The sequence below is a fragment of the Mirounga leonina genome, unplaced genomic scaffold, assembly GCF_011800145.1.
Source record: "Mirounga leonina isolate KUSES-001 unplaced genomic scaffold, KU_Mleo_1.0 Mir_357, whole genome shotgun sequence".
In the NCBI taxonomy this organism is placed as follows: Eukaryota; Metazoa; Chordata; class Mammalia; order Carnivora; family Phocidae; genus Mirounga; species Mirounga leonina.
In genome coordinates this window covers 5,692,957-5,718,728 of record NW_023270702.1, presented here as the reverse complement: position 1 = coordinate 5,718,728, position 25,772 = coordinate 5,692,957, and the positions used below count along the sequence as shown (strand labels likewise).

The 25,772-nt window shown below is 35.3% G+C and overlaps 1 protein-coding gene across 4 annotated transcripts in view; it reads left to right on the top strand.

The window, feature by feature from the left end:
• Window positions 1–25,772, top strand: part of TBCK (TBC1 domain containing kinase) — a 227,149-nt gene that overhangs the window by 7,941 nt on the left and 193,436 nt on the right. For all 4 annotated transcript variants that reach the window (XM_035030232.1, XM_035030235.1, XM_035030233.1 and 1 more), the window contains one exon: window positions 10,975–11,047. In XM_035030232.1, coding sequence (XP_034886123.1) covers window positions 10,975–11,047 — 73 coding nt within the window. The remainder of the gene's footprint in view (window positions 1–10,974; window positions 11,048–25,772) is intronic.

Genomic DNA, 25,772 nt, shown 5'->3' with positions numbered 1-25,772 from the left:
CTTTATTCTGTTACCTTGATTAGGTTACAGATACGCAGTGAATATATATAGTAATCAGTATGTGTGTGCTTGCATGCCTTCACCTTCAGTCCATCCCAACTCAGTCTTTCAAGTTTTCCTGATTGCTTTGGCCCCTCACATGTCCCTCGTTTTATACTCTGCTATTTTTCTCTCTTGGATTATACTATGCTCCATTCCCTACAATCTGAGCTTAGTCCCTTTCCTAGATTCTTTTATAGCTTTTATCATATTTTATTATTATTTTCTATTTAATTTGTCTCTCCTGAGGATTCTTAGTTCTTGAAGAAAAGGACAAAATAGGGGTGCCTGTGTGGCTGTCAGTCAAGCGTCCCAACTCTTGATTGGGGTCCAGTCATGATCTCAGGTCCTGGGATTGATCCCTGCATTGGGCTCTACATTTAGCCAGGAGTCTACTTGAGATTCTCTCTCTCCCTCTCTGCCACCTGCATGTCTCTCTCTTTCTCTAAAATAAATAAATAAAATCTTAAAGGGAGGGGGGCTAATGACTTTTACCTCTGACCTCAGAATCAGAACTGCACTGAGCACACAGGAGGCATTCAATAAATGTTGGTTGAGTGAGTAAAGTAACGAATGACTACATTTGAGGGATTGATATTTTTCAGATCTGAGAATAAGGATTTTTAATTTTCTCTTTCAGGGAAACCACCTGTCTTTAAGCATACTTCTAACCTTCTATAAAAAGGAAATGAAAGTTCTAATATCAGGAATTTTGGAAGTATCTATTTAAATGTATCTTACGACTGAAAGTAATAATTTGGGCTGTCTTCAAATGAAAAGGGAGTCACTAATTTTTTTTTTTTTTTTTGAGCTGCATTAGTCTTTTCATATAAAATTCCATTTAGAAAACCAAAGTAGAAAAGTTGAACCCTATTGGTTAAAAAGACAATGTTTCACCAGGAAGGTGTTTACTGCCTTTTTAGTAGTATAGTCAGGTTCTTCCATATCCCATTTGGACTGCTATAACAAAAGATCATACGAATAAACAACAAACATTTATTTCTCCCAGTTCTAGAGGCTGGGAAGTCCAAGATCAAGGCACAAGCAGATTCCGTGTCTAGTGAGGCCCATTTCCTCATTGACAGCTATCTTTACTGGTGGATGGGGCCAGGGAGTTCTCTCAGTCTCTTATAAAAGCAGTAATCCCATTCATGAGGGCAGATCCCTCAGGACCTAATTATCTCCCAAAGGTCCCACCCCCAAACACCATTGCACTGGGGATTAGGTCTTAACATATTAATGGGGTTAGGGGTAGACACAAATATTCAATCTATACCACCCCTAAAGATGTTTATGATGACAATATTTTAGTTATTTTAAAATTATTTTTGGAAACTTAATTTCATGCTACGGTTCCATTGCTTAAAATTATTTTAAATGCATTCAATGAAATGTATTTAATTTTTCTAACAAAATACTTTGTGAAAGTTAACCCTATATACTTGCTGATATTGCCTATAAAAATGGCATTTTCATGTTTTTGAACCTAATATTACAAAAAAAATGCAGTGTTTTCTTTGTTTTGCTGAAAAATAGGCTAAATAATACTCTCAAGTAGTCTGGATTATGGCTTTCAAAAAATATTTGCTCTGAAAACATTTACATTTTAAAGACTTTGAGTAGAAAATGTTTTTGTAATAAATATTATTAAGTTAATATTTATGGAGTATTTATTGTGTTTTAGGCAGTTTTCTAAGTGTTTTACATATTTTAATGAACTTAATTCTCATAACATTACCATGAAATAGGGACTATTATTATTCTCATTTTACAGATAAGGAAATTGAGATACAGCAATTAAGTAACTAATCTAAGGTCATACAACTAGTAAGTAAAGAGGTGGAATACTAATACATTTTATCATATTTGAAAGATTTTTAAAGCTGAAAGAAGGGTACATTAATGCAAATATTGACACCTCTACCAATCAGAGCTATTCAATGCCTTAAATACTTTGGAGCTCTACCACATACCTAGTGTCTTGAATATTTAGATATGTCAGGCCTGGTAAGAGACATGAGAAAGAAGGTGGTAAAAAGAGTTCATTATCTTACAGATGATAAAAATTTGTGATTTTTCATACTCATATGTATGTACACATACACATTCATGCACACACAGACATGTTAAAGTATACATTATTCTATTGGGACCTCCTTTACTATGCGAGATTGCCTTTGATTGATCTATTCAGCAAATATTAGTAAAAGGCCTAACCTTTCAAGAGAGAATGTAGGTGGGGCCATGTTAAGGCCATAAGGGTCTCTCTCCACAGGGAATAAACTTGGAGGGCAGAGCTGATGGAAAACTAGGATTGAAGTAAAGTTATAAAGATGTTGATGAGTTGAAGATTTGTTTAGGAACCAGTCTTTCTTGTCTACTCTGACATTTCTTATGTTGTTCTTTGGTATATATAACGTCAGTCCACTGGTGTTAATAACAATCTCTTGCCTACTACTATGGCCCTCCTTGTGCTAGATGCCAGATATATGAAGATGAATACGATAGGATCCCAGTTCCCAAGCTCTAGAAGTAGTAGAGGAAAAAAAAATACAAATATGATTATAATATAATAATAGTTGTTACAGCAGATGATATACCATGTGCTATGCCATGGGAGTACAAAGGAAAGAATGTTGAATTCTGCATTGAAGAATGTAGATATTCATCAGACTCCCATATAGAGAATTTTAGTGGGATAGGAGACTTTAGAACGCAGAGGGGTAGCTCTTTTGTCTGTGAAGTTTTATTTACTTTCGTTTATTTTAATGGTACCAGTGGCCTAAAGGAATAGCAGATTTTCGAGAGATGTGCTGGCTCTTTATTGCTGACATATTCCTAAGAAAGCAAATCTTAATATCATTCTTGATTAATCATTCTTATTCTTTTTAAAGGAATTTACATTTCTTACAATCTTTTTTCTAAAAAATTGACATACATCCAGTATTATATATACATACACATAATATTATGTATACAGTATGTACATGAAAGAAAATATATAATCAGGATGAGGAGAAAGGAAACGAAGAATAAGATATTAAGTCATAATATTAATACATAGTTTCTTCACATGGACTACAAATTTTTTTGTAGACTTCTTGTAGGTCAAGGCAAAGAAGGAAATCGATCTGCTTCAAATTACATGTATAATGAGGCAACATATTAAGAAATTAATTTCTGGGCACCTGGGTGGCTTAGTTGTTAAGTGTCTGCCTTCAGCTCAGGTCATGAACCCTGGGTCCTGGGATCGAGCCCCACATCGGGCTCCCTGCTCGGCGGGAAGCCTGCTTCTCCCTCTCCCACTCCCCCTGCTTATGCTCTCTCTCTCTCTCTCTGTGTCTCTTTCTGTCAAATAAATAAATAAAATCCTTAAAAAAAATTAATTTCTAAATTTTTACTTAAATCTGGAAAAATGATCAGTTGCAAGCTTTATAATGTTCATATAATATATTGTATGTTCAGGTGATATATGGAGACATTATATAGAAACTTCTATGGTATGGGGATCTGAGATATTCTGCATTTGTTATTATGGGGAGTGTTCTCAACACATCTGACTAAATTTGCTTTATTGTTCTTTTTTGTGTTGATCTCAGTGGAAACCTCTGTAGCTTCATGTCCCAATTTTTCTGTGGGTGAACATCTAAATAAACTAAATTTGACTGTTTAAAATAGCACTCAAGAGCCACAGGGACCTATGAATGGGCATCAGGAGATCTATGAACCATGAAATTATATATACAATTTTGTGTGTGTGTACATGTATGCGCAAGCATTTTTTGGTTAATGAGTCCATAGTTTTAACCAGATTCTCAAAAAAGATTCATAATGTAAAGAAAGGGTTTAAAAGCACTTATGCAGAGTATCAACTACATGGAGAGAATTTTTCTTCTTTATTTAAAGACGTTCTGGAGTTCTAATGTAAGGCAATAAACCCTCCAAAGTTGATTTGACCTATATCTACAGGTGTGCCATATCACATATTTACCAATTCAGAGACTCACATTCAGAGCCACTGTATAGAGTTTTGCACAAAACCTCTGGTTAATGCGATAAGGAGGAGCTGAATTCTTTTTCTCTAATTCATTCTGAGAGGAGAGGTGCTTTTTCTAATTTGCCTGTATATAGCCATGAAGACAAGTGGTAACTGTACCCACAGAAGACTTTATAGATAGCTCTAGCCATTTGCCAAAAGTTTAGAAAGGAACTTTTGGCAAGTTTGTTGTTTTTTAAAAACATTTTTTTTCTTTGCTAAAGTTTTTATTTGATGAATGGCTTCAATGACATTAAATATTTAAAGTTATAGGAATCATTTGGGTTTGTTTTTTTTTATATCACCAAACAATTGATAGATATTGTCAATCCCTGAATGCCTTTAACACCTCTTCCCACCACTACCAATCCAATTACAAATTCTAAAGAATTTACAATTGTTACATTGGCCCAGTGTCAAAACCACTCCAAGCAAAGCTTGGAAATGTAGTAGATCCTCATTATCATTTGTAGCTGGTAACCATAATTAGTGTTACTGTTTTCCATCTGCAGTTTTGAAGTAGCCTGTCTTCCCAAACTCTTACCACTTAGTTCTTAGGATTTCTTCATTCTTGTATCCTAAAGTGCCTTTTATTTCTTTCCACTATGTCTGGAAGCCTATGTGGAGCTTCACATCATATGACTGGAGTCTTGGCTTCTATCCAGTTCTTCCTAGACTTTATTTTCTCAGGATAATTCACTCAGTCGTCCTAGATATTTCTTGAGCTCTTTGTTTTCCTCCTTCTACCTAAATGAGCCCCTGTGCACATTGAATTTGGGAGAACCTTATGACAATCCCTTTGGGGAACACTATTGCTAACTTTGCACAGGAACTTTCTTTTTAGTTATCAGTGTCAGATAGAAACTGATCTCCTTAGACACTGTTAGACTCTTAGTGTTGAAGCTTCCTCAACAATCTGGGTAGTCCCCTTAGGCCCTTTCACCATATTGCTGGTTACTCCGCTTCCCCTCCTTGCCATGCTCCTAGATCTCAGCAGTCCTCTTTTCTAGGATAACATAGGTCACGGATACATATAGTAGTCATATATTTTAAGTTTGGCTGCCTGGAATGAAAATATTAGTGATTGTCAAAAGGTTAGGGAATTTGATTATCTTGTTTATATTGGCAGTGTTCATTGTCCTGAAAAATTGTATGCATAAGGAGTAAATCGCTGAATTAAAATAAGTTTATATAAAGGTCTGTTTGTTCCAAAGCGTTCCTGTGATTTCAGTTACATTGTGTTGAAAAAATAGAAAAAGGTTCTATTCAACAATCTCCTTGAACAACAAGTATTTCTCAGTGATGTAACACCACAAGATTTTGGTTTGGACTCCACTTAATTGTCTCCTCAAAGAATTTTGATTTTGGTTCTCTTTCCCCCTTTTATTTATTTATTTATTTATTTATTTATTTATTTATTTATTTATTCTTTTTTTAAAGATTTTATTTATTTATTTGAGAGAGAGAGAAATGAGAGAGAGCACATGAGAGGGGGGAGCGTCAGAGGGAGAAGCAGACCCCCTGCCGAGCAGGGAGCCCGATGCCGGACTCTATCCAGGGACTGCAGGATGATGACCTGAGCCGAAGGCAGTCGCTTAACCAACTGAGCCACCCAGGCGCCCTCCCCCTTTTATTTTGTTCTTGCTATGCAGCTATCTTGTATCTTGTCATTGTCAATTCCTTTACCTTCCCATTCTCACGTGGGGTTATGTGTGACATGTGGTATGTTTTAGTAACATTATGCTTTCACATGTTAGATTAGCTCAGAAGTCAGGCTTTCACTGTTTTCTATAGGTTATTCAAAACTGATTCAAGATGATGTCATTTTCCCCCTAACTCAGGATGAAGTACTGAATCTCAAGAATAGTGGACATTTTATTAGAATTCAGGAACTTGATTTATTAAAAGAAAAGTTGAGCAAAAATCTTTAAAAGAAAAAAACTAATAAAGCATGAAAATATTTAAGTTAACAAATTTACTCTTTTTTTCTTTTGAGCTTGAAATCTCATCAGTGTTTAGAAGCAGAGTGAGGATTATAAATGATAATGCATCCCATTTTGCTTTTTTTGTTTATTTTTTAAAAATATTTTATTTTGAGAGAGAGAGAGAGAGAGCACAAGCAGGGGGAGCTGCAGTGGGAAAGGGAGAGCAGGCTTCCTGCTGAGCCAGGAGCCTGATGAGGGGCTCCATCCCAGGTCCCCGGGATTATGACCTGAGCTGAAGGCAGATACTTAACCGACTGAACCACCCAGGCGCCCCTCATCCCATTTTATTTGGCATTATTTACCCAGAAATCTTTTGATGGTTGCTAGTGAAATAAAAAATAAAATTTTTTAAATTAATAGATGTGAAAATTCAGGTAAAGAATAATAGCATTGTTAAGGACCTATAAGATAATTTATTCCATATCTCTAGCTGCATATACATTTCGACCTAAGTGTGTCTATTGGTTCAGAGTTTCATCAGAGTAATAGAACCAGTAGGATATTCATGTTAAGAGATTAGTTGCTAGGAATTAGCTTCTGTGACTGTGGGGGCTAGGCAGGCTATCAAGAAGGACAAGCTGTACTCTTGGACAAGAGCTGAAGCTGCAGTCCATGAGCAGAATTTCTTCTTCATAGAAGCTTCAGTTCTGCTCTTAAGACCTTTACAAATGATTGAATCCCACATTATCTAGGATAATCTTCCTTACTTGAAGTGATTATCGATCTTGATCATTTATAACAATATACTTTTATAATAACACCTACATTAGTGTTTGAGTTTAAAAACTATAGCTTAGCTATGTTGACTCATAAAACTAACCAACACAGTGACCTAGTAACAATACTGGTTTTTACTTGCAGAATTTGTATTTGTCAGTTTTACTATCTAAATATTTATTTAGATATTATATTTAAAAAGTGATGAGCTAGTCTCATTTTTATTGTGAGTAACAAAGAATGATGCACTAACTGTATTCTAATAATCTAACACACAATTTACCTTTCTTTCTCTTAAGTTAAAAAAAAATTTATTTAAATCTTTCTTCTAGTCCCTCTCCTGATTCAGCTCCTTTATTATCTTTCTTGCTTAATATCGTACTCTCTTCAGTTTCTTAGCATTGACTTAAAACGTACAGTTCAGGCTGTATTTACACTACAGTGATACTTGGCATTCATCAAATATTTGTTAGAAGAAAGATGATTTCACAGTTCTTGTATGTTCTACTCTTTAAAGTTCATCTTAGTGTCACATTTGTTTTTTTATAAATAATGCCACTACATTGTTGACTTACATTTGGCACATTATGATTCCCAGATACTTTTGTCATATTTTGTTCTGTGAAACTGTATTGTTTTTATAACAAACAGAAGTTATTTTCAAACAGTGGTCCAGAGTTTCAGGATGAAGACTCTCTAATGATTTCTTGAAAAAAATGGTTCATATTGGAAACATTGTTTCGATCTACATTCCATTACCTTTGGGAGAAACTTTGATATTTTGCCAAGGATTATGTCTCTGCTGTATTAAAATAATGCTTCAGAGTTCCATAGAATCCTGAAGCTTTGGCAAACTCTGCTTTATGATATTTTGAAGGAGTTTCCAGAAGAAGCCTGACAATTTTTTTCTAAATTATTTTAAGCCTGACAAATTAGGGTAGTGCCAAATACTTTGGAAATCTTTCATGGATATGGAGACCTACAAATATCCAACTTAAAATTATAAAATAATGGAGCATGCACATTTTAATGAATTCTGATGTTTTTGTTTTATATTAAGATCAGCACTATTGAGATATTATTATGCCTAGTTTATAAGGTAGACTTATAATTTTCTACGTAGGACAGATCTCTATTTAGATAGTGACTATCATCATATAAGACTCTTACTCATTTCTAATGGTTACATCATGCCTTTGCTCAAGTTCATTTATTAAACAAGTATTTTTATATTAGATACTTATATGTTTGAGGTGCCAGTTCTAGACACTGATGATACATTTGGAACAAGACCTGCATGTTCCTGCCATCATGAAACATGTAGTGGAGAAAAAAGACATTAAATAAAAATGTATACAAATCCGTAGAGTTGAAGTAAGTGCTACTGAAGAAAAGTACAGTGTAGAATAGATTATCTTATAGGAGGAGCAAATTGATTTGGGGATACTAGTAAAGTGTTCCTAATGGAAGTCACATTTAACCAAGGAATGAATAATAATAATAGCAAATACTTAGATTGTGATTGTTATGTGCCAGGCACTATTCTTGATCCTTATTATGTGTTAACTTATTTCAATCTAACAACAACTCTATGAGGTAGGTGCTACTGTTTTCCTCATTTTATAGAAGAGGAAACTGTGGCGTAGGAAGATTAGCAAAATTCTCCAAGGTCACATAGCTAATGAGTTGAAAACCTGGGCTTTGAGCTTAGACAGAAGAGTCTGTGCTCTTAACCACTGTGTTTCATGATAAGAGTTATCTGGGAGAAGGGAATGGGGAAGATCATTTCAGGCAATGTGAACCCATGTGCTAATACCTTAAGCAAGATGGAGGGAAGGCCAGCACGACTGGAAGTTGGTAAGCCAAAGTAACAAAAGATGAAACTAGAGAGGGAGTTAGGGTATTCGAATTTATTATTATTTTATCACTTCAACTTTAGTATGAATATATGATGGAAGGTAATAAGAATTAATGTGAGATCAGTTAAGGCACATTGTACTCTCATATTAAGAGGACGCTGACTTGGACCCATTTTGTGGTGGGTGGAGCAAACTACAGATTCTGGAAACATTTGGGAGATAGAAATAGCAGGACTTCTTGTTTGGATTTGAGAAAGGGAGATTACTCCTAAGTTTCTAGCTGGTGCAGCTGACAAGATGGTGGTACCATTTACTGAAATACCACCCAAGAACAGGTTTCAGGAGCAAAGTATAAATTCAGTTTGAGTTCTGTCAAGTTTGGGGTGACTTTTATATTAGGGTGAGAAATTATCTATAAAAGCCTGGAATGCAGAAGAGAGTTCTGGACTTGAAATAAAATTTGCAGATTTTCAGCCTTGGGAGTAAATGAGGAGAAAACCCAGTATGAAGACCCCGAATCAAAGGTAGAGGAACTAAAAGCATTTCAATTAGGGTAGAAGAGGTGCCATTGTACAGAGGAAACTGAGGAGAGGCAGCCAGATAGGTGTTAGGAAAACTGACATAATGTTGTAAGACGAAAGCAAAGGAATGCAGCAGCTTCCCATTTGATTTTCTGATTGTATTTGCTTTTTCCTTCTAGAACTTCACAGTTGTACACAATTGCTTCAAGTTCAACTTTGTGTTTTTTTCTCTTTATTGAAGAACTGATTTTCTTTTTATTCTCTTTTTCCTTTCTTCCCCCTCATTAAATGTTCTTTCAAATTTAATTTTAAGTTCCTGTTTAGATCACTTGGAGTCTTTCATCTGAAAGTGATCGCTTTCATTTAGAGCATTTTTAGTTTTTCTGTTTCAGATCATTCTGTATAGTGCTACCACCTCAGATAGTTTCAGCTTCCAAAATTTGACCCATGCAGTATACTGCCCTCCTACCTCACATGATTGCCTGTGTATCATTGTCCTTCATCTCTACTCCCACATGCAAGACCATACCTTGAGCCAGTTGTTACTGAGTGTTCCTTTTGCTGGATCTCCTACTCTGGAATTCTCCTTTCCCATCTCCTGCTCTTGCATTTTTTCTACCTTTCCTACTTTTCATTTTCATCAAACTTCTTTGCAATGATCACTATTCCCAATCTCTTTGCACTCTTACTTCTTTGTTTTATCCTAGTCTGCCATCTATATTTTGTGTTCATCTTCTTCCTTATCTAACTTAAAACCCATTTTGTATAGATATTCACAGAACTCCACAATTTCTTTTAAACCTCTGATCTCTCCTGAAATAACCTTATCAGATTCCCAACCACTTATAAGCCCAATTGTACTTTTCTCTCACTCCTCTTACATGCATTCATTAAAAAAACAAAAACAAAAACAAAACAAAACAAAAAAATTGGGAGGGGTGCCTGGGTGGCTCAGTCTGTTAAGCGTCTGCCTTCTGCTCCAATCATGATCTCAGGGTCCTGGGATGGAGCCCCACATCAGGCTCTCTGCTCAGCGGGGAGCCTGCTTCTCCCTCTCCTTCTGCCTGCCACTCCCCCTGCTGTACTCTCTCTCTCTCTGTTTCAAATAAGTAAATAAAATCTTTAAAAAAATTTGTCAGACAATGTGTTAGTCATTAGGGATAACCAATGAAGAAAAAAAAAAGTGTATGGTCTGACCCTCAGAACTGTGCTATCTTATTCTTAGTTAATCTGTTGGAAAATAAAAATTACATCATAATATTGATGGTGCCCACCAAAATTTTATATTATTACTTAATCTCAGCAGGTCCCATGATGTTACAAATAATCCCAAATCAATTTTCTGTTCTTTCTTCATAGTCATGATTCAGAACATTTCTACTTTTCTCAAGTTTCTGAACTCAGTTGCAAAACTTTGTGTTTGAACTAGACTGCCAAGACAATTTGTCCCTAGCTCCCAATTTCCCCTTCACTTCAAAATTTCTTTATATCTTTATCCAAGCTTTTCCTTTTCCTAATATGTGTCAGAAGAAGGGTCGCTTCTTTCTTCCGAAGGTAAAACTTTCCATCTGTTTTTCCTGATGCACATGGGAGAAACTCTAGACAAAAACACAAGATGACATGAAATTGTTATTTAATGTGTTTGTTTTATTACACATCTATTCTGTTGTATAGATCTGGTAATTATGTAGTTAATATAGAGTTTGAAAAACTCCTACAGTACTATTAGTACTGTAATATCTTTAATGGACTATGTTATTTTGTTATTAAACATTTTGTTCATCAAATGTAAAGTGGATTTGCTTTGTTTTACTCAGAAAGACTGGTGGTGGTAGCTGAACACTGTGAACGGAGTCTAGAAGACTTGCTTCGAGAGAGGAAACCCGTGAGGTACTGTGTAATATCAGGACAATTAAATGAAAAGCAGAAATTGGCAAACAAAAAAGCATAACAAGAAACTGCAGAGTTTTCATTTCTTCTGTTACTTGTTTAATGATAAAATCCAGGTACAAATTTTTATTTTAGGAAATTTAATTCACAGGCCCCATAGAAATTCAACATTGACATTGTCCAGCGTTCAGTTTTTGTGAGGTAGGCATTCTCCAAAGTACTTGACAAAAAAAAATTCCTAAAGAGGATATATATGAAAATTTGAAATGTTTTCAGTACTAAGCATTTCTCTAGTTGAGATTGAGAGTATTTTCCTGGGAGTGGTACATAGTAACTACTAACAGGATGCTGGTATTCCTAGGGACACAGTGAACTGTTGTTTTTTTTTTTTTTAAAGATTTTATTTATTTATTTGAGATAGAATGAGAGAGAGAGAGACAGCACATGAGAGTGGGGAGGGTCAGGGGGAGAAGCAGACTCCCCGCTGAGCAGGGAGCCCGATGCGGGACTCGATCCCGGGACTCCAGGATCATGACCTGAGCCGAAGGCAGTCGCTTAACCAACTGAGCCACCCAGGCGCCCCACAGTGAACTGTTTTAAGGAAAGGCCATGTTGAAGAGTAGAGAGAAATAATATTCATAGCTTGGGTAGAATCTAATGATATAGTTTAAATTCAGTTATTTCAATGACTCAGTAATTTTACTTTCTGTCTCAGGCATTCTTGGCAAGAAGAGCATGTGGTATATATATTATTACAAATATACTACTAAATGAATTTCTTTATACATTTTCTGAAATGATCTTACAATCATGAAAAATATCCCTTTAATGAATAAAGAAAGTTGTACTAAGCCAATGAAAAATGCTTGCCACGAGTCTTTTTAGGATTATAATTATCCATCCTCTTTTAAGGAAATATTCTCATTCTTGGTCATTGCTTTTTAATCACTGCTATATCCTAGATGAAAACAAATTTTTTTCAAAGGAGGAAAAAATGTGTATATTTGCTAAATGGTAGTTATTTAATAAAAGCAAAAATAAACTGAATAAAAATACTTCCCTTGATACTTTAAAAGATTTGGTTTAAGTGTTCTCTAGAATGGGAGATTCAGATACCAAGTATACCCACCTTACTTGCTTCTTTGGAAGAGTCTAATCTGACCATACGTAATAAAAGTGACTTTTCTATATATTTAGAAATAGCCTAACCTTATGTAGTGAGTATGTTTTTATAATTATAATTTTTACATGTCACAGTCTTTGACTTTATGTTTTTAAGAACATATTATTCTGATACTAGTTCTAGAATGATCAAAACTTATGGTGATAGATATAAAAACAGTATTCAACTCTGGTTGGGAGAAGGAGTAATATAAGAACTGATTCAAAATAGCCTTGAGGAAACTATCTGGAGTAATGGAAATTTTTTACATCTTGATCAAGGTATTACTTATGTGGTGCATGTTCTTGCTAAACTTTTCAAAATTCACTGAACACACTTCAGATGTGTGCGTTTCACCTACGTAAATTATGCCTGAATTTAAAAAAAAAACAAAAAACAAAAAAACGAAACCCTGATCCGGTATTTACCAGATCCCTCATATAGCAACAATATTATGTTGTTAATGAAGGTATTTGATCCAATTGCTAACCTATTTGTATTTCTTTCTATTAGAAGAAATAGTATGAATTAATTGTGCTGCTTAACCAATACCTCACCACTTAGTGGTTTAAAAACCATAAACATTTATCATTTCATATCATTTCTCTGGGTCAAGAATTCAGGAATGAATTAGCTAGATGTTTTTAACTCAGGATCTCATGAGGTTGCAGTCAACTGGGGCTGTCATCATCTGAAAGCTTCACAGGCTGAATGAACTCATTCATTTGGTGCCAGTTGTTGACAGTAAGCTTTAATTCTTCCCCATCTTGCGGGCCTTTTGACACTGGTCTCTTGTCTATCCTCACAACGTGGGATTGGCTTCTTTCAGAGTGAACAATTGAAGAGAGAAAAGAAAGCAAGGTGGAAGCTTCAATGCCTTTTATGACCTACCCTCAGGAACCACACACCATCATTTCTGCAATTGTCTATTGGAAACAGAAGTCAGCCATTAATTCTATTCACTGTGGAGGGGTCTACATAGGAATGTGAATCTCAGAAGTCAGGGGTCATTGGGGATCACCTTAGAGGCTGGCTATCACAAAAGTCTTAGCAATCATACAAGTACTTAAAAAAAAAAAATCAGGAGTGAAATACTAACCAACATCAACACTAACTGAAAAATAACCAAAGTTCTTAAAATTATTCAGTATTGATTTAGGCTACTTGAGCCAGAAGAAAGGAAGATGTTTACATTGTGAAGAGAAGGTAGAGTATTAAGGGAATATCCAGAAGTACTAAAGGTGGAATACGGTCTTCATGGACATGGCTATACTAAGATCAGAATCGATCCATATTCTGAAAATTGATGTTACCCATGGGCTTGTGCTCCCAGCCATGCTGGAGGACCCTATAAGCTACAACTAGAGTAGTTCTCTGGTCATCAGGGTGGTAGTAACTATAGAATGTTCCTTCTGATCTTGAAATTTCCCTCTCTGCCCATACTCGTCCTTCCTTTGCTTACTAAAAAAACTGAGGCAGAAGAGAGAAGCTGGTGACTCAGAAGACAAATTTCCATTTTCATCATTTTACCTCAACTCTCTCCTTTTACTTTTTTTTTTTTTTTTACTTCCAATTGTTCTATGTAAGGATACAATTGATACTGCTTTGCCAATAAGATTAAATCCATTAGCTTGTGGAAAGTTTTACTTTTCTGTGTTCATCATCCTTTATCCTTGTTTTAGATATAAGTCTGATAGCACTGAACACTAGTAGTGTCAATAGTATGAATGTGTAAAGAGGCCACCTTTCTTCAGTATGTCTTCATGAAGATAAAATCTTACAGATGGAAGCATATTCTTTGAGTAGATAGATAAACATGAATAGGATTAAATGCAAACTTCATATTGTCTTTCATGCCATTTACATTTCTAATAGTCTTTTTCATTTATATAAAATGGGACATACTACTGTATATTTTTATGGGTCTTCATAATTTCTTCAAGTAAGATACATTTAAACATTTTTGTAAGTAAAGTACTATTTTCTAATCCTTCTGGTAACAGACTAAAATTCAGTATTTTCCTCATTCATTTTGGAATATAACATTCAGCACTCACTGCCTTTGAGTAGACATGATTCTGTCAGGTTCAGTTCCAAGTTGTTATCTGATCCATCCATCTAAATTAGCTTTGTTGAAAACTATTTGACTTTCCACATATTTGGATTACATTAGTCTCCAGTAACAGAGCAGATTTCATGTGCAGAGTTGCTGTGCTGTAATTTTAATTAATTCTATAACCTGTTTATGGAAAGTGAGAAGATGTTCTTATGGCTTATAAATCATATACATTTCCCCTACTGCCAAAAGTAAGCACCCCGCACCTGTAAGAGAGGCTGATGCAAAGTAAGCAGGAAATCTATTTAGATGGGCTTACAGTTTGAGACCCATTATTTTTACTTGTCCATCTGTCTCTAACTGTTGTAAAACTGTAAGCTGCCAGTTGTCTGGTAGTTATTTGCAGCTCATTGTCTAAACTTAAACATCATCCAAGGCATATGTCTTACTGGATTTATATTTTGAAGAAAATTTAACTCTTGTAAAATTGGTGAGACGGGGAGTGGGGAAATGAAAACTAGAAACTTATAGAAGCAACTAGTGTCAATTTACTCACTTTTTTCATAACACATTTAATATCATTGAACTAAGCAATACTGTACTAAAACATCATAGTAGTAATTCGTATTACAAATATAACTTAAGACTATCTTGAGGTTTCAGATCGCTCTAGAAAACCAAGCATCTTTTTTTTTTTTTAATATTCTAATAGCCCTAAAACTCTCTTGAGAATTCATGTTATCCAAACAGAAAATAATGATTTTGTGCTATGACCTGGAGGTATTTATCAAGTCAGTCTCTTATAAAATAATGTTATTTGTACAGATAGTTTGCTGATCTGGTTTGAAAGAGAAAACTCACCATTTTCTTTATAGTTTATTCAAGCTTGAATATGAGGAATTAATTTTTGGAGAATGCAGCTCTCTTTTCAGTGGCTTTTATATGTTACTTGTGCCAGAGTTTGATCTTGCCAATATTTCCTCCACTTTCAGTTAAATGATCAAAATTATTTGTTGGACACATAGAAGCATGGAATTGAGTTAAACTCCTATAACAGTAGGTTTCAAGAAACAAAGTACAGCATTTGGAAGGTTTGTTTGAAGTCATCTCATATTTGGTGCCTGTGAATCTATTTAATTGCTACCCTAAAGCCATATTCAAGAAACTGAAAGTGGGGAAATTTAAATCTCAACTCCTTTCTGAAATATTTTCCGAGAATGTTAAAAAGAGAGACATACCTTCATCACTTCTATTAAAGCAAGCATGAGGAAATGGTTTGCCTTTTAAGTCTAAGTGCTATTTGGAAAGTATTTCCCTTTTGTATTAGTGTTATTCAGAGCATGTACTTTTGCCTAATCTGTAACAGTGTCAGCAAGTGTAGTTCATAGACAGATATTCAGCAGAGTGTTGGCACTTGGAGTAAAGTTTCTGCATTGTCCTTAAATTTGCAAGTGAAGGCAGGGTGAGTAGTGCAGGCATGTTTCTTTAATAAAATGTTTGTCGTATGTTTTTAGGGTTATGGTTTTGAAGATTTACCAGAGAACCATCAGCATAGCAGAGGTTATACATGGTTATACATGGAGACTTTGATGGGAAGCAGGCTATGTCTGCAGCTGTTCACTAGCTTGATGGAAAATATGATCTTACTTACTCGGATGAGTAAGTTTTACTTGCTCCTATTAAAAGATTGCCTACTCACTGAATTAGATACTCCAAAGAATTTTGGACACATTCTAGAGTGCAGTCTATAGATGGATAATGAGCCACAGGTCTCACAGTCATCAGAAATGGATAGTAGATATTCTTATTTTAGAAAATAACCTGATAGTGGAAGTTCAGGTTCTCGTACATTTTTTTTTTTCCTTAAAGGGCCTTAGTTTCAAAATTCATTTGAAATTATTATAGTGTAGTCAAGTAACTTAGAGATTTATACAACTGATGAATATTTTTCCTCCTATCTTACTTGTTTTATTTAAGGATGGAAAATAATACTATAGTTGCTCTTCACTCAGGCTTGGAATCTTGCAGCTATCTTTTGCTTTCTCCCTCCCTTGTACCCTCTATCCTATTAGCTGTCAAAGTATCATTAATACAACCTTGGTGGTATTTCTCACATCTCTACTGCTTTATACATTCTTTAGTTCAGGCCTTCAGTAACAAACTGCTTGACTGTTGCACTACAACATTCTCCTAACTGGTCTTCCTGCCGTTAGTCAGTTGTTAGTATACTCTGTTACTACTTTCTGCTGCTATATTATTATTTTTAAAAATCAGTCCATTCCCTGCTCAAAAACATTGGGTGGCTCTCCATTTTTGTGTGTGGGGGGGGGGAGTGCATTTTATGGGCATAGGATCTGACTTCAATCAAACTCTCTAAATTATTTCCAAATAGTGTCTAAATTATGCCAGTAGTTCTTATTGTTACCCATAGATTGTTGAGGAGATGGAGCACCAAAGAATTGAAATATAATATGAAGAAGGAGCTGTCCTTTTGTCCAAAAGTGTATGTCCAGTCTTTGGCATGATGTATAGCACTTCTTTCAGTTACTCACTTACCTCCATCTCTCTAGACCATACCACTGAACCAAAGCAAAAATTGTATTTTCCTACTCCACATTTCTTTATTACATTATAACTCTATAACTTTATTACATTACAACCCAGTTGTAAAGTGCCTTTTCCCTTTTAGCTTATAATTGTTTGCCTGCAGGGGAGCCTGGCTGGTTCAGTTGGTTGAGCATCCGCTGTTCGTTTCAGCTCGGGTCGTGGTCTCAGGATCGTGAGATCAAGCCCCACGTCTGGCTCTGTACTCAACAAGGAGTCAGCTTGAGATTCTCTCTCTCCCTCTGCTTTTGTCCCTCCCCCTATTCACATTTGTGCACACGCACTCTCTCAAATAAATAAAATAAAATAAAAATAATTGTTTGCTTGCAGTCATAGAATTAAGGAAGCTATGATTTGCCTTCCCCAACTAACCATACATTTTTTAACACGCATACTATAATTTTTTAATTTTTCTGTCTCCTAAAATTGTCAGCATAAGAGTTTGCATATAGTTAATGTGTTGTAAATGAACAATCCAATGAACTAATTGTTTTTAGTTTAGTCATGCAGTTCAAACTGTATTTCCCTATTATCTTCCTTTTAATCATGTGCCAAGATTTTATTTCCCAAACAAATTAGTTTTGGTGAAAGTCTGGTGTTATCTTGGTGATTTGTTTATTATTTTCTTGGAAATATTTTTTTAAAAATAGGATGAGTAAGCAAATTGTTCATTTCCTTTCTCACCGCTCTGGGGAAGAATCTAAACTCATTTTAGGATGTTGGCAGAATCCAGTTCCTTCCAATGGTGGGACTAACATTCCTATTTCCTTGATTAATACCAACCAGAGGCTGCTCTCAGCTTCTGGAAGCCATCTGTACTCCTTGTCATGCGGCCCTCTCCATCTCCAAAGTCAGCAATGGAGAATCTCTCTCATCATATCTTACTCATGCCTGGAATCTCTCGTTTCCTCTGTCTCTAACCTTTAGATCCACATTTCAAGGACTTATGTGATAAGGTCAGGCTCACCCAGTCTCCCTTTCTTAAAGTCAACTGTGCCATATAACAGCTTGATCATGGGAGTATAGTCCATCATATTCATAGCCTTGGGGGTTATACAGGGTGTATATCAGGGAGCAGGGATCTTGGGAATCATCTTAGAATTCTGCCTACTGCAGTTTGGTTATTGGGGAAAATTTGGGGAAAATTTTTTAGTCTTATAGGAAGTATGATATTTGGTGTTCTTTTTTATATTAGTAAGTCATTGTGACTGAGATGGTGGAAACTGTGGTGTGTCAGGGATCACCAAGACCACTTCCAGTTTCACTGATTCACTGGAAGCACTCAGAGGACTCAGAAGTCATATACTCAATGGTTACACTATACTCATCTTTTTAACAGCAAAAAGAGACAAAACAAAAATCAATAAAGGGGCAAAGAATGGAGGAAAGCAGCCACATGCCCTTCAGATTCCTCTCCTGGGAGAGTTATAAAGGATGTACTTAATTCCAAGAGCAAGAAATTGTGAAAATATGTGCCAAGTGATGCCCATTAGAGAAGCTTGTCTGAGTCTAGAAGTGGAGGGTTATTAGGGTTTGGTCACAAAGGCACATAGTGCCTGTGTGATTGACTGCAGTTACTGATGCTCTAGACCCTCTGAAGGAAAGCAGGTGTTCCCCGTAAATCACATTGTTCGCACAGACTATATCTCTCTAGACAAGCTAGAGTGGTTCAGGGCCTCAAATGGGCAGAACACTCTTATCAGGACATTTCTAAGAGCACAATTCCCAGGAGCCAGTCAGGAAAATAGGCACTTTGGGGGAATGCATAAAGAGACTAATAAGATTCTTTTTTGAAGAGGTATTAAACAGATTTTACAGCCGCTTCCAGCAATTCTTGAAATATGTTATGACTTTGTAACCTAATCGTTGCTGGTCTTGTTCAGTCAGGTTTGTGTAAAGACTTTTTTTTTTTCACTCATCAACGAGGTACTAGCTTTCTATTGCTGCTATCACATTGCCACAAATTAAGCAGCTTAAAACACACAAATTTATTATCTTATAGTTCTGTAGGTCAGAAGCCTATTGGACTTGGCTGGTTTTTCTGCTTTAGGTCTAAAAAAGCCAAAACCTAGGTGTCAGCTGGGCTGTATTTCCTTTGGAGGCACTAGGGGAGAATTAATTTCCAGGCTTATTCCAGTTGTTAGTAGAATTTAGTTCCATATGGTTGTAGGACTGAGATCCCCATTTCCTTACTGACTATTGGCCAGGAGTTGTTCTTAGATTTTAGAGGCCACCAGTGTTCCCTGGCTCATGGCCCCATTTCTTCATCTTCACAGCTAGTAACAGCAGGTCCAGTCCTGATGCTTTGAATCTCTGACCTCTCCTGTCTTTTCTTCTGGCACTCTCTGACTGACTCTTCAGCTTTGCTCTTTTACTTTAAGGGCTGCTATGGTTACATTGGGTTCATCTGGATAAATCAAGGGAATGTCTCCATTTTAAGGTTAACTGATTAGCAATCTAATTCCATCCACCAAGCCCCTTCACAGCAGTACTTATCCTAGTGATTGGTTGAATACCCATGTGACAAGAATCTTGGGAGGATTCTGTCTACCATATTCTTTATACAGGTAAATACTGAAGTTTTTCCTCCTCACTTAAATCTAAATTTCATTTTATTAATTATACCTCAATTTCTAAAGAGAGAAATAATTAAACAATGTAAATTCTTTTAACAATTATAAGCATGTTTAGCCTCTGTTTTCTTGATGAAATTTTTCTGAGTCACTCAAGTTGCCAGTTATCCTCAGAAAAAATAATCAAAATTTAATAAAATTTAAATTCAAACTTTATGTTTAAAACTTCTGTTTTCAGAATAATGATCAAGAGTAAAGTAAACCCTGTGTTTATTAAAATAAAATTCCTGCTGGGAAAAGGAACTACTTCAATGTCCATATACAAAGAGAATGATCAAAGGATGCATAAGTATGTGGATATCGAATGCTAACCTGTTATTTTCCATTAGAGACACTTTTGTTTAGTCAAGTGCATCCTCAACTGAAAATTTTAGATGCACTATATTGAAAGAGAGGAAGAGAGGCAGGCAAGATGACTAGAGTGAGAAAGGAGACTGGATTTGGGATGAGGAATATATGTAACAGAAATTAAAAACTCTTTGAGCCCAGGTGGGTAATTTAAGTGTACTGAGCTGAACTGAGTTAAACTGGAAGGCAGTTGACACATTGAAAAGAGGCAGCTAATACTCAGCTCCAGCTGTTGTTGCCATGTGAGAAAGTATCCTGGTATTACCATTTCTTTAAAATTTTCTAAAGGGCGCCTGGGTGGCTCAGTTGGTTAAGCAACTGCCTTCGGCTCAGGTCATGATCCCGGAGTCCCGGGATCGAGTCCCGCATCGGGCTCGCTTCTCGGCGGGGAGTCTGCTTCTCCCTCTGACCCTCCTCCCTCTCATGCTCTCTGTCGCTCATTCTCTCTCTCGCAAATAAATAAAATCTTAAAAAAAAAAAAAATTAATTAAAAAAAATAAAATTTTCAAAAGAGGGGCACCTGAGTGGCTCAGTCGTTCAGCCTCTGCCTTCGGCTCAGGTCATGGTCCCGGGGTCCTGGGCTCGAGCCCCTCATTGGGCTCCCTGCTCAGTGGGGAGCCTGCTTTTCCCTCTCCCACTCCCCCTACTTGTGCTCTCTCTCTCTTGCTGTGTCTCTCTCTGTCAAATAAATAAATAAAGTCTGTAAAAAATAAATAAGATTTTCAAAAGAACTCAGAATTTGGATTCTTACATGAAATCTCTGAATTTTTAAACATTTTCAAGCAAGTAAAAAAATTTAAAACATCATAATCCAAACAGAACAAAGTAATGGGCTAAATTTAGCCAATGGACAGCCAATTTGCAGTTATCTGATGTAAAAAGTTAAATTATTGGTGGAGGAAGACATATTTCTTCTATGCTTTTTTTTAAAATGGATGGGGTCATTGTGAAAAGGAATGAGAAGTAGTGGGTTTTTAATTTTTAAGAATCATTCACTTACTTTTTTTTTTAACACCTTGGAAAGAAAAGGTGAAATATCTGCATCCTGATTTTACTAGCAAGGTAAGAAATTATATACTTTTGAAAGACTAATTGTTTTTTAAATAGAATGATCTGAGAATGATAGGAGTCATCTGTGTGGGAAATCATTTGCACCTATGAAAACTTTCTATTCAAAAGAAATCACCTTTGTATAACCTTAATGGCCAACTGTCACAGCATTTTTTTCATTTACTCATTGTTTTGCCCCCTATTAAATCAATTTCTTTAGTGAGGTGAGAACACTTTAGTAAACTAAGGAGTTGCACTGACTTCAAGTGAACACTTTGATTTTTATTCTGTGTTATTATCTATACTCATAAAAGACAAATGAGCAACAAAATAGTAATGAATTAGTACAATTTCCTATTGGGAAATGTTTGAAAAGCAGAAACTACTGAGTTGATAAATTATAAGGTATCAACACATAAAGAACTACAATTAAATAAGCACTTGGAGTCAGAGGTTCAGGGCTTTTTTTTAATTGTTTTATTTTGTCTTAGTCTTTGTTTTTGTATATATATAATAAATACATATATGATTGTGGTAGAGATTACAATATGCATCCCTAATATATCCAACTTCCATGAATTAATATTATGGCAGTTCACATATAAGGTAGGAATCTTAGGTAATATGCTTCTGTTCACCCTCTTCCCATCCTTTAGATATTGACATTCATTGTGCAATTTATATTTACTTTTACATGTATTATAAATCTGACTATACATTGTTACTATTTTTTGCTGTAAAAGATGTCTTTAAAGACCTTGAGAAATGAGGAAAAAATTCTTTTACATTTAACCATGTATTTGACATTTCCTGAGATCTTTATTCCTTGGTTTTGATCCAGGTTTTCATCTGGTATTATTTTTCTTCAGCCTGAAAAACTTTCTTTAAAATGTCTTTTAGTGCATGTCTGATGTGGACAAATTCTTACAGATGGTGATTACCGAAAAATACCTTTATCACCTTAATTATTTTCTTTTCTAGCATGTTATTATAAAAAATTCAAAACATAGCAAAGTTGAAAGAATTGTACAATATAACTTTATTCTACAAGTAACATTTGGCCAATTTTTGCTTTATCACATATCTATCCATCCTACAATCTGCTTATTAACCCATCTTACTATTTTGGTGTATTTCGGAGTAAGTTGCAAATATGAGTGTGCTTCATTCCTAAATCTTTCAGCGTGTGTATCGTTAACTAGAATCCAATATGTGTTTATGTTTTCTTTTTAAGTAAACTTCACATTCAGTGAAAGTACAAAAACTTGTATATCATTTGATGAATTTTGACAAATGTATTTACCTCTGTAACCCAAATAACATCAAGATTAGATTACCACCATTATCCTAGAAATTTCCCTTGTACCCCTTCCCAGTAAATCTTTACTGTTCACCCCAACTCAACTCCCAGAGGCAACCACTTTTTTCATTTTTCCACCCTAGATTAGTTTTTATTCTAGCCCCTATATAATTATAATTATACAGTATATACTCTTTTATGTAAGGCTTCTTTCACTCACCCTAATGTTTTGGAGAGTCACTTATGTAGCTTCATGTATTATAATCTATTTCTTTTTATTGCTGAGGTGTATTCCATCTTATGGATATGCCCCAATTTCTTTTGCAGTGTTCTATTTATGAACCCCTGAGATATTTCCAGGTTTTTGGTCTTTATAATCGAAGTTGTTGTGAATGTTCTTTTAAGTCTTTTTTTGTGTGTGTGAGCAAATGTTTTCTTATCTCTGGATAAATATGTAGCAATAAAATTGATGGCTTATGGGAGAGGTATATGATTGTTAGAACCCACCAGACCTTTATCTAAAGGGTTATACTTTTACATTCCTAATAACAATGTATGAGAGTTCTGGTTCATTCATACCCTTGCTAGGAGGTGTTGTTTTGATTCTTTGACTTTTAGCCATTGTAATGAATATAAAGTGGTATCTCACTGTAGATTTAATTTGCATTTCCACGATGACTAAAGATGTTGGGTGCTTTTCATGTATTCATTGGGCATTCATATCATGACATACATATCTGTTCAGTCTTTTGGTCCCATTTTAAGCAAATTATTTATCTTTTTATTATTAATTTATAGGCATTGATTGTATAGTCTCTCTATTCTCCATACATATACTTTTTTAGATATTTTTTTGCAAATATTTCTGCCAGTCTGCCTTGCCTAGTTATTTTTTTAATGTATATCTTGATGAGCAGAAGTTATTTATGATGAAGGCTAATGTATCAAATTTTTCTTTATGGATATTACCATATATCTTTTTTCAGAAACCTTTTCCTCCTCCCCAGCCATGAAGATATTCTCATATGTTTTCTTTTAGAAGCATTATAGTTTTAAAATTTATATTGAATCTCTAATCTCTCTCTATTTAATATTTGTGGTGTTTAACTCCGTTTTTGTCATATGGATATCCAATTGTTCTAATTCTATTTGTTTAAAAGACTTTCATTTTTCCATTGAATTGCTTTGATGCTTTTATTAAAAATTAAATGACCATGTAAATGTAGGTCTGTTTCTGGTCTTCTATTTTGTTTTATTTATCTATTTTCTATCTTAGGCCAGTACCGTACTGTCTTTATTACTCTAGCTTTATAGTAAATATTGAAGTCAGGAAATATAAGTTTTCCAACTTTGGTTTTTTGTTTCAAGATGGCTTTAGTGATCCTTGGATCTTTACATTTTCATGTAAATTTTATAGTAAGTTTCCCAGTTTCTAAGAAGGTCTGTTGGTATTCTGATTGGAATTACATTGCTTCTATGGACCAATTTGGCAACAACTGAAATCTTAATTTTGAGACTTCTGATAAATGAACATGTTGTTTCTCTCCAAATTTTTAAGTCTTTCTTAATTTCTCTCAGCAGTATTTACTAGTTTACAATGTAGAGTTCTTGCTTTTTTTTTTTTTTAAAGATTTTATTTATTTGAGAGAGAGAGAATGAGAGACAGAGAGCATGAGAGGGAGGAGGGTCAGAGGGAGAAGCAGGCTCCCCGCTGAGCAGGGAGCCCGATGTGGGACTTGATCCCAGGACTCCAGGATCATGACCTGAGCCGAAGGCAGTCGTTTAACCAACTGAGCCACCCAGGCGCCCGAGTTCTTGCTTTTTTGTTAAACTTATTCCTAAGTATCTTATGTTTTGATATGATTGTAGATAAAACTGTGTTTTGTTTTCCTTATTTGCTGCTAATATATGAAAATGCAAGCAGCATAGGCATATAGTATATAAAAATACAAGCGTGAAATAGTTCAAGAAAAAATGTAAGGCATAGATTATAAGAAGGAGGAGGAGGAGACGTAGAGGAGGAAGAATAAGAGGAGGAGGAAGAGAGAGGAGGAAAAGTTGTAAATGTATTTCTATTCAATGATGATGTGGTTGTGTAGAAAATTCTACAGCACTTACAAAAGAACTCTTTGAATTAATAAGTGACTTTAGTGAGGTAGTAGGAAACAAGGCCAATATAAAAATATCAATAATAAGATAGTAATACCTATGAGTCTTTTTCTGTTTTGTTTGTACATTTGTTTTTTAGATTGAAATACAAATAATACTGTATTTCTTTTTTTCTGACTTATTTCACTTAGCGTAATACCCTCCATGTTGTCCATCCATGTTGTCACAAATTGCAAGATTTTATTCTTTTTTAAGGCTGAGTAATATTCCATGGTATATATATATACCACATCTTTTTTTGTCCATTTATCTGTTGATGGACACTTAGGTTGCTTCCTATCTTGGCAGCTATAAATAATGCTGCAATGAACATAGGGGTGCATGTATCTCTTTAAATAGGTGTTTTCATTTTCTTTGGATAAATACCACAAGTGGAATTGCTGGATCATTGGTAGTTCTATTAATTTTTGAGGAAACTCCATACTGTTTTCCACAGTGGTAAAACCAATTTATATTCCCTTCCTCCATGTCTTTGGCAACACTTGTTATTTTTTTGTTTTCTGTTTAAAAATAGCCAATCTGACAGGTGTGAGGTGGTAACTCATTGTGGTTTTGATTTGCATTTCCTTGATGATAAGTGATTTTGAGCACCATTTCATGTGTCTGTTGGCCATTTGTATGTCTTCTTTGAAAAAAGGTCTACTCAAGTCCTCTGCCCATGTTTTAGTGAGGTTGTTTGTTTTGATATTAAGTTGTTTAAGTACTTTATTATGGATAAATACTTCTTTAATGTTTTTGTTTGTTTTTGTTTAAATTCCAATTAGTTAACATACAGTGTAATATTAGTTTCAGGTATACAATATAGTGATCCAAAATTTCCATACAACACCTGGTGCTCATCTTAACAAGTGCATTCCTTAATCGCCATCACCTATTTCACCCATCCCCCTACCCACCTCCCCTCTAGTAACCATCAGTTTGTTCTGTAGTTAAGAGTCTTTTTCTGGGGCGCCTGGGTGGCTCAGTCGTTAAGCGTCTGCCTTCGGCTCAGGTCATGATCCCAGAGTCCTGGGATCGAGCCCCGCATCAGGCTCCCTGCTCCGCGGGAAGCCTGCTTCTCCCTCTCCCACTCCCCCTGCTTGTGTTCCCTCTCTCGCGCGCGCTCTCTCTCTGTCAAATAAATAAATAAAATCTTTAAAAAAAAAAAAAAAAAAGAGTCTTTTTCTGGTTTGCCTCTCTTTCTCTTTTCTCTTTGCTCATTTGTTTCTTGAATTCCACATATGAGTGCAATCATACGGTATTTGTTTTTCTCTGACTGACTTACTTCACTTAACATAATACTCTAGCTCTGTCCATGTCATTGCAAATGACAAGATTTTATTCTTTTTTATGGCTTAGTAATATTTGTGTGTGTGTGTGTGTGAGAGAGAGAGAGAGAGATTGAGAGAGAACAAGAGAGACTT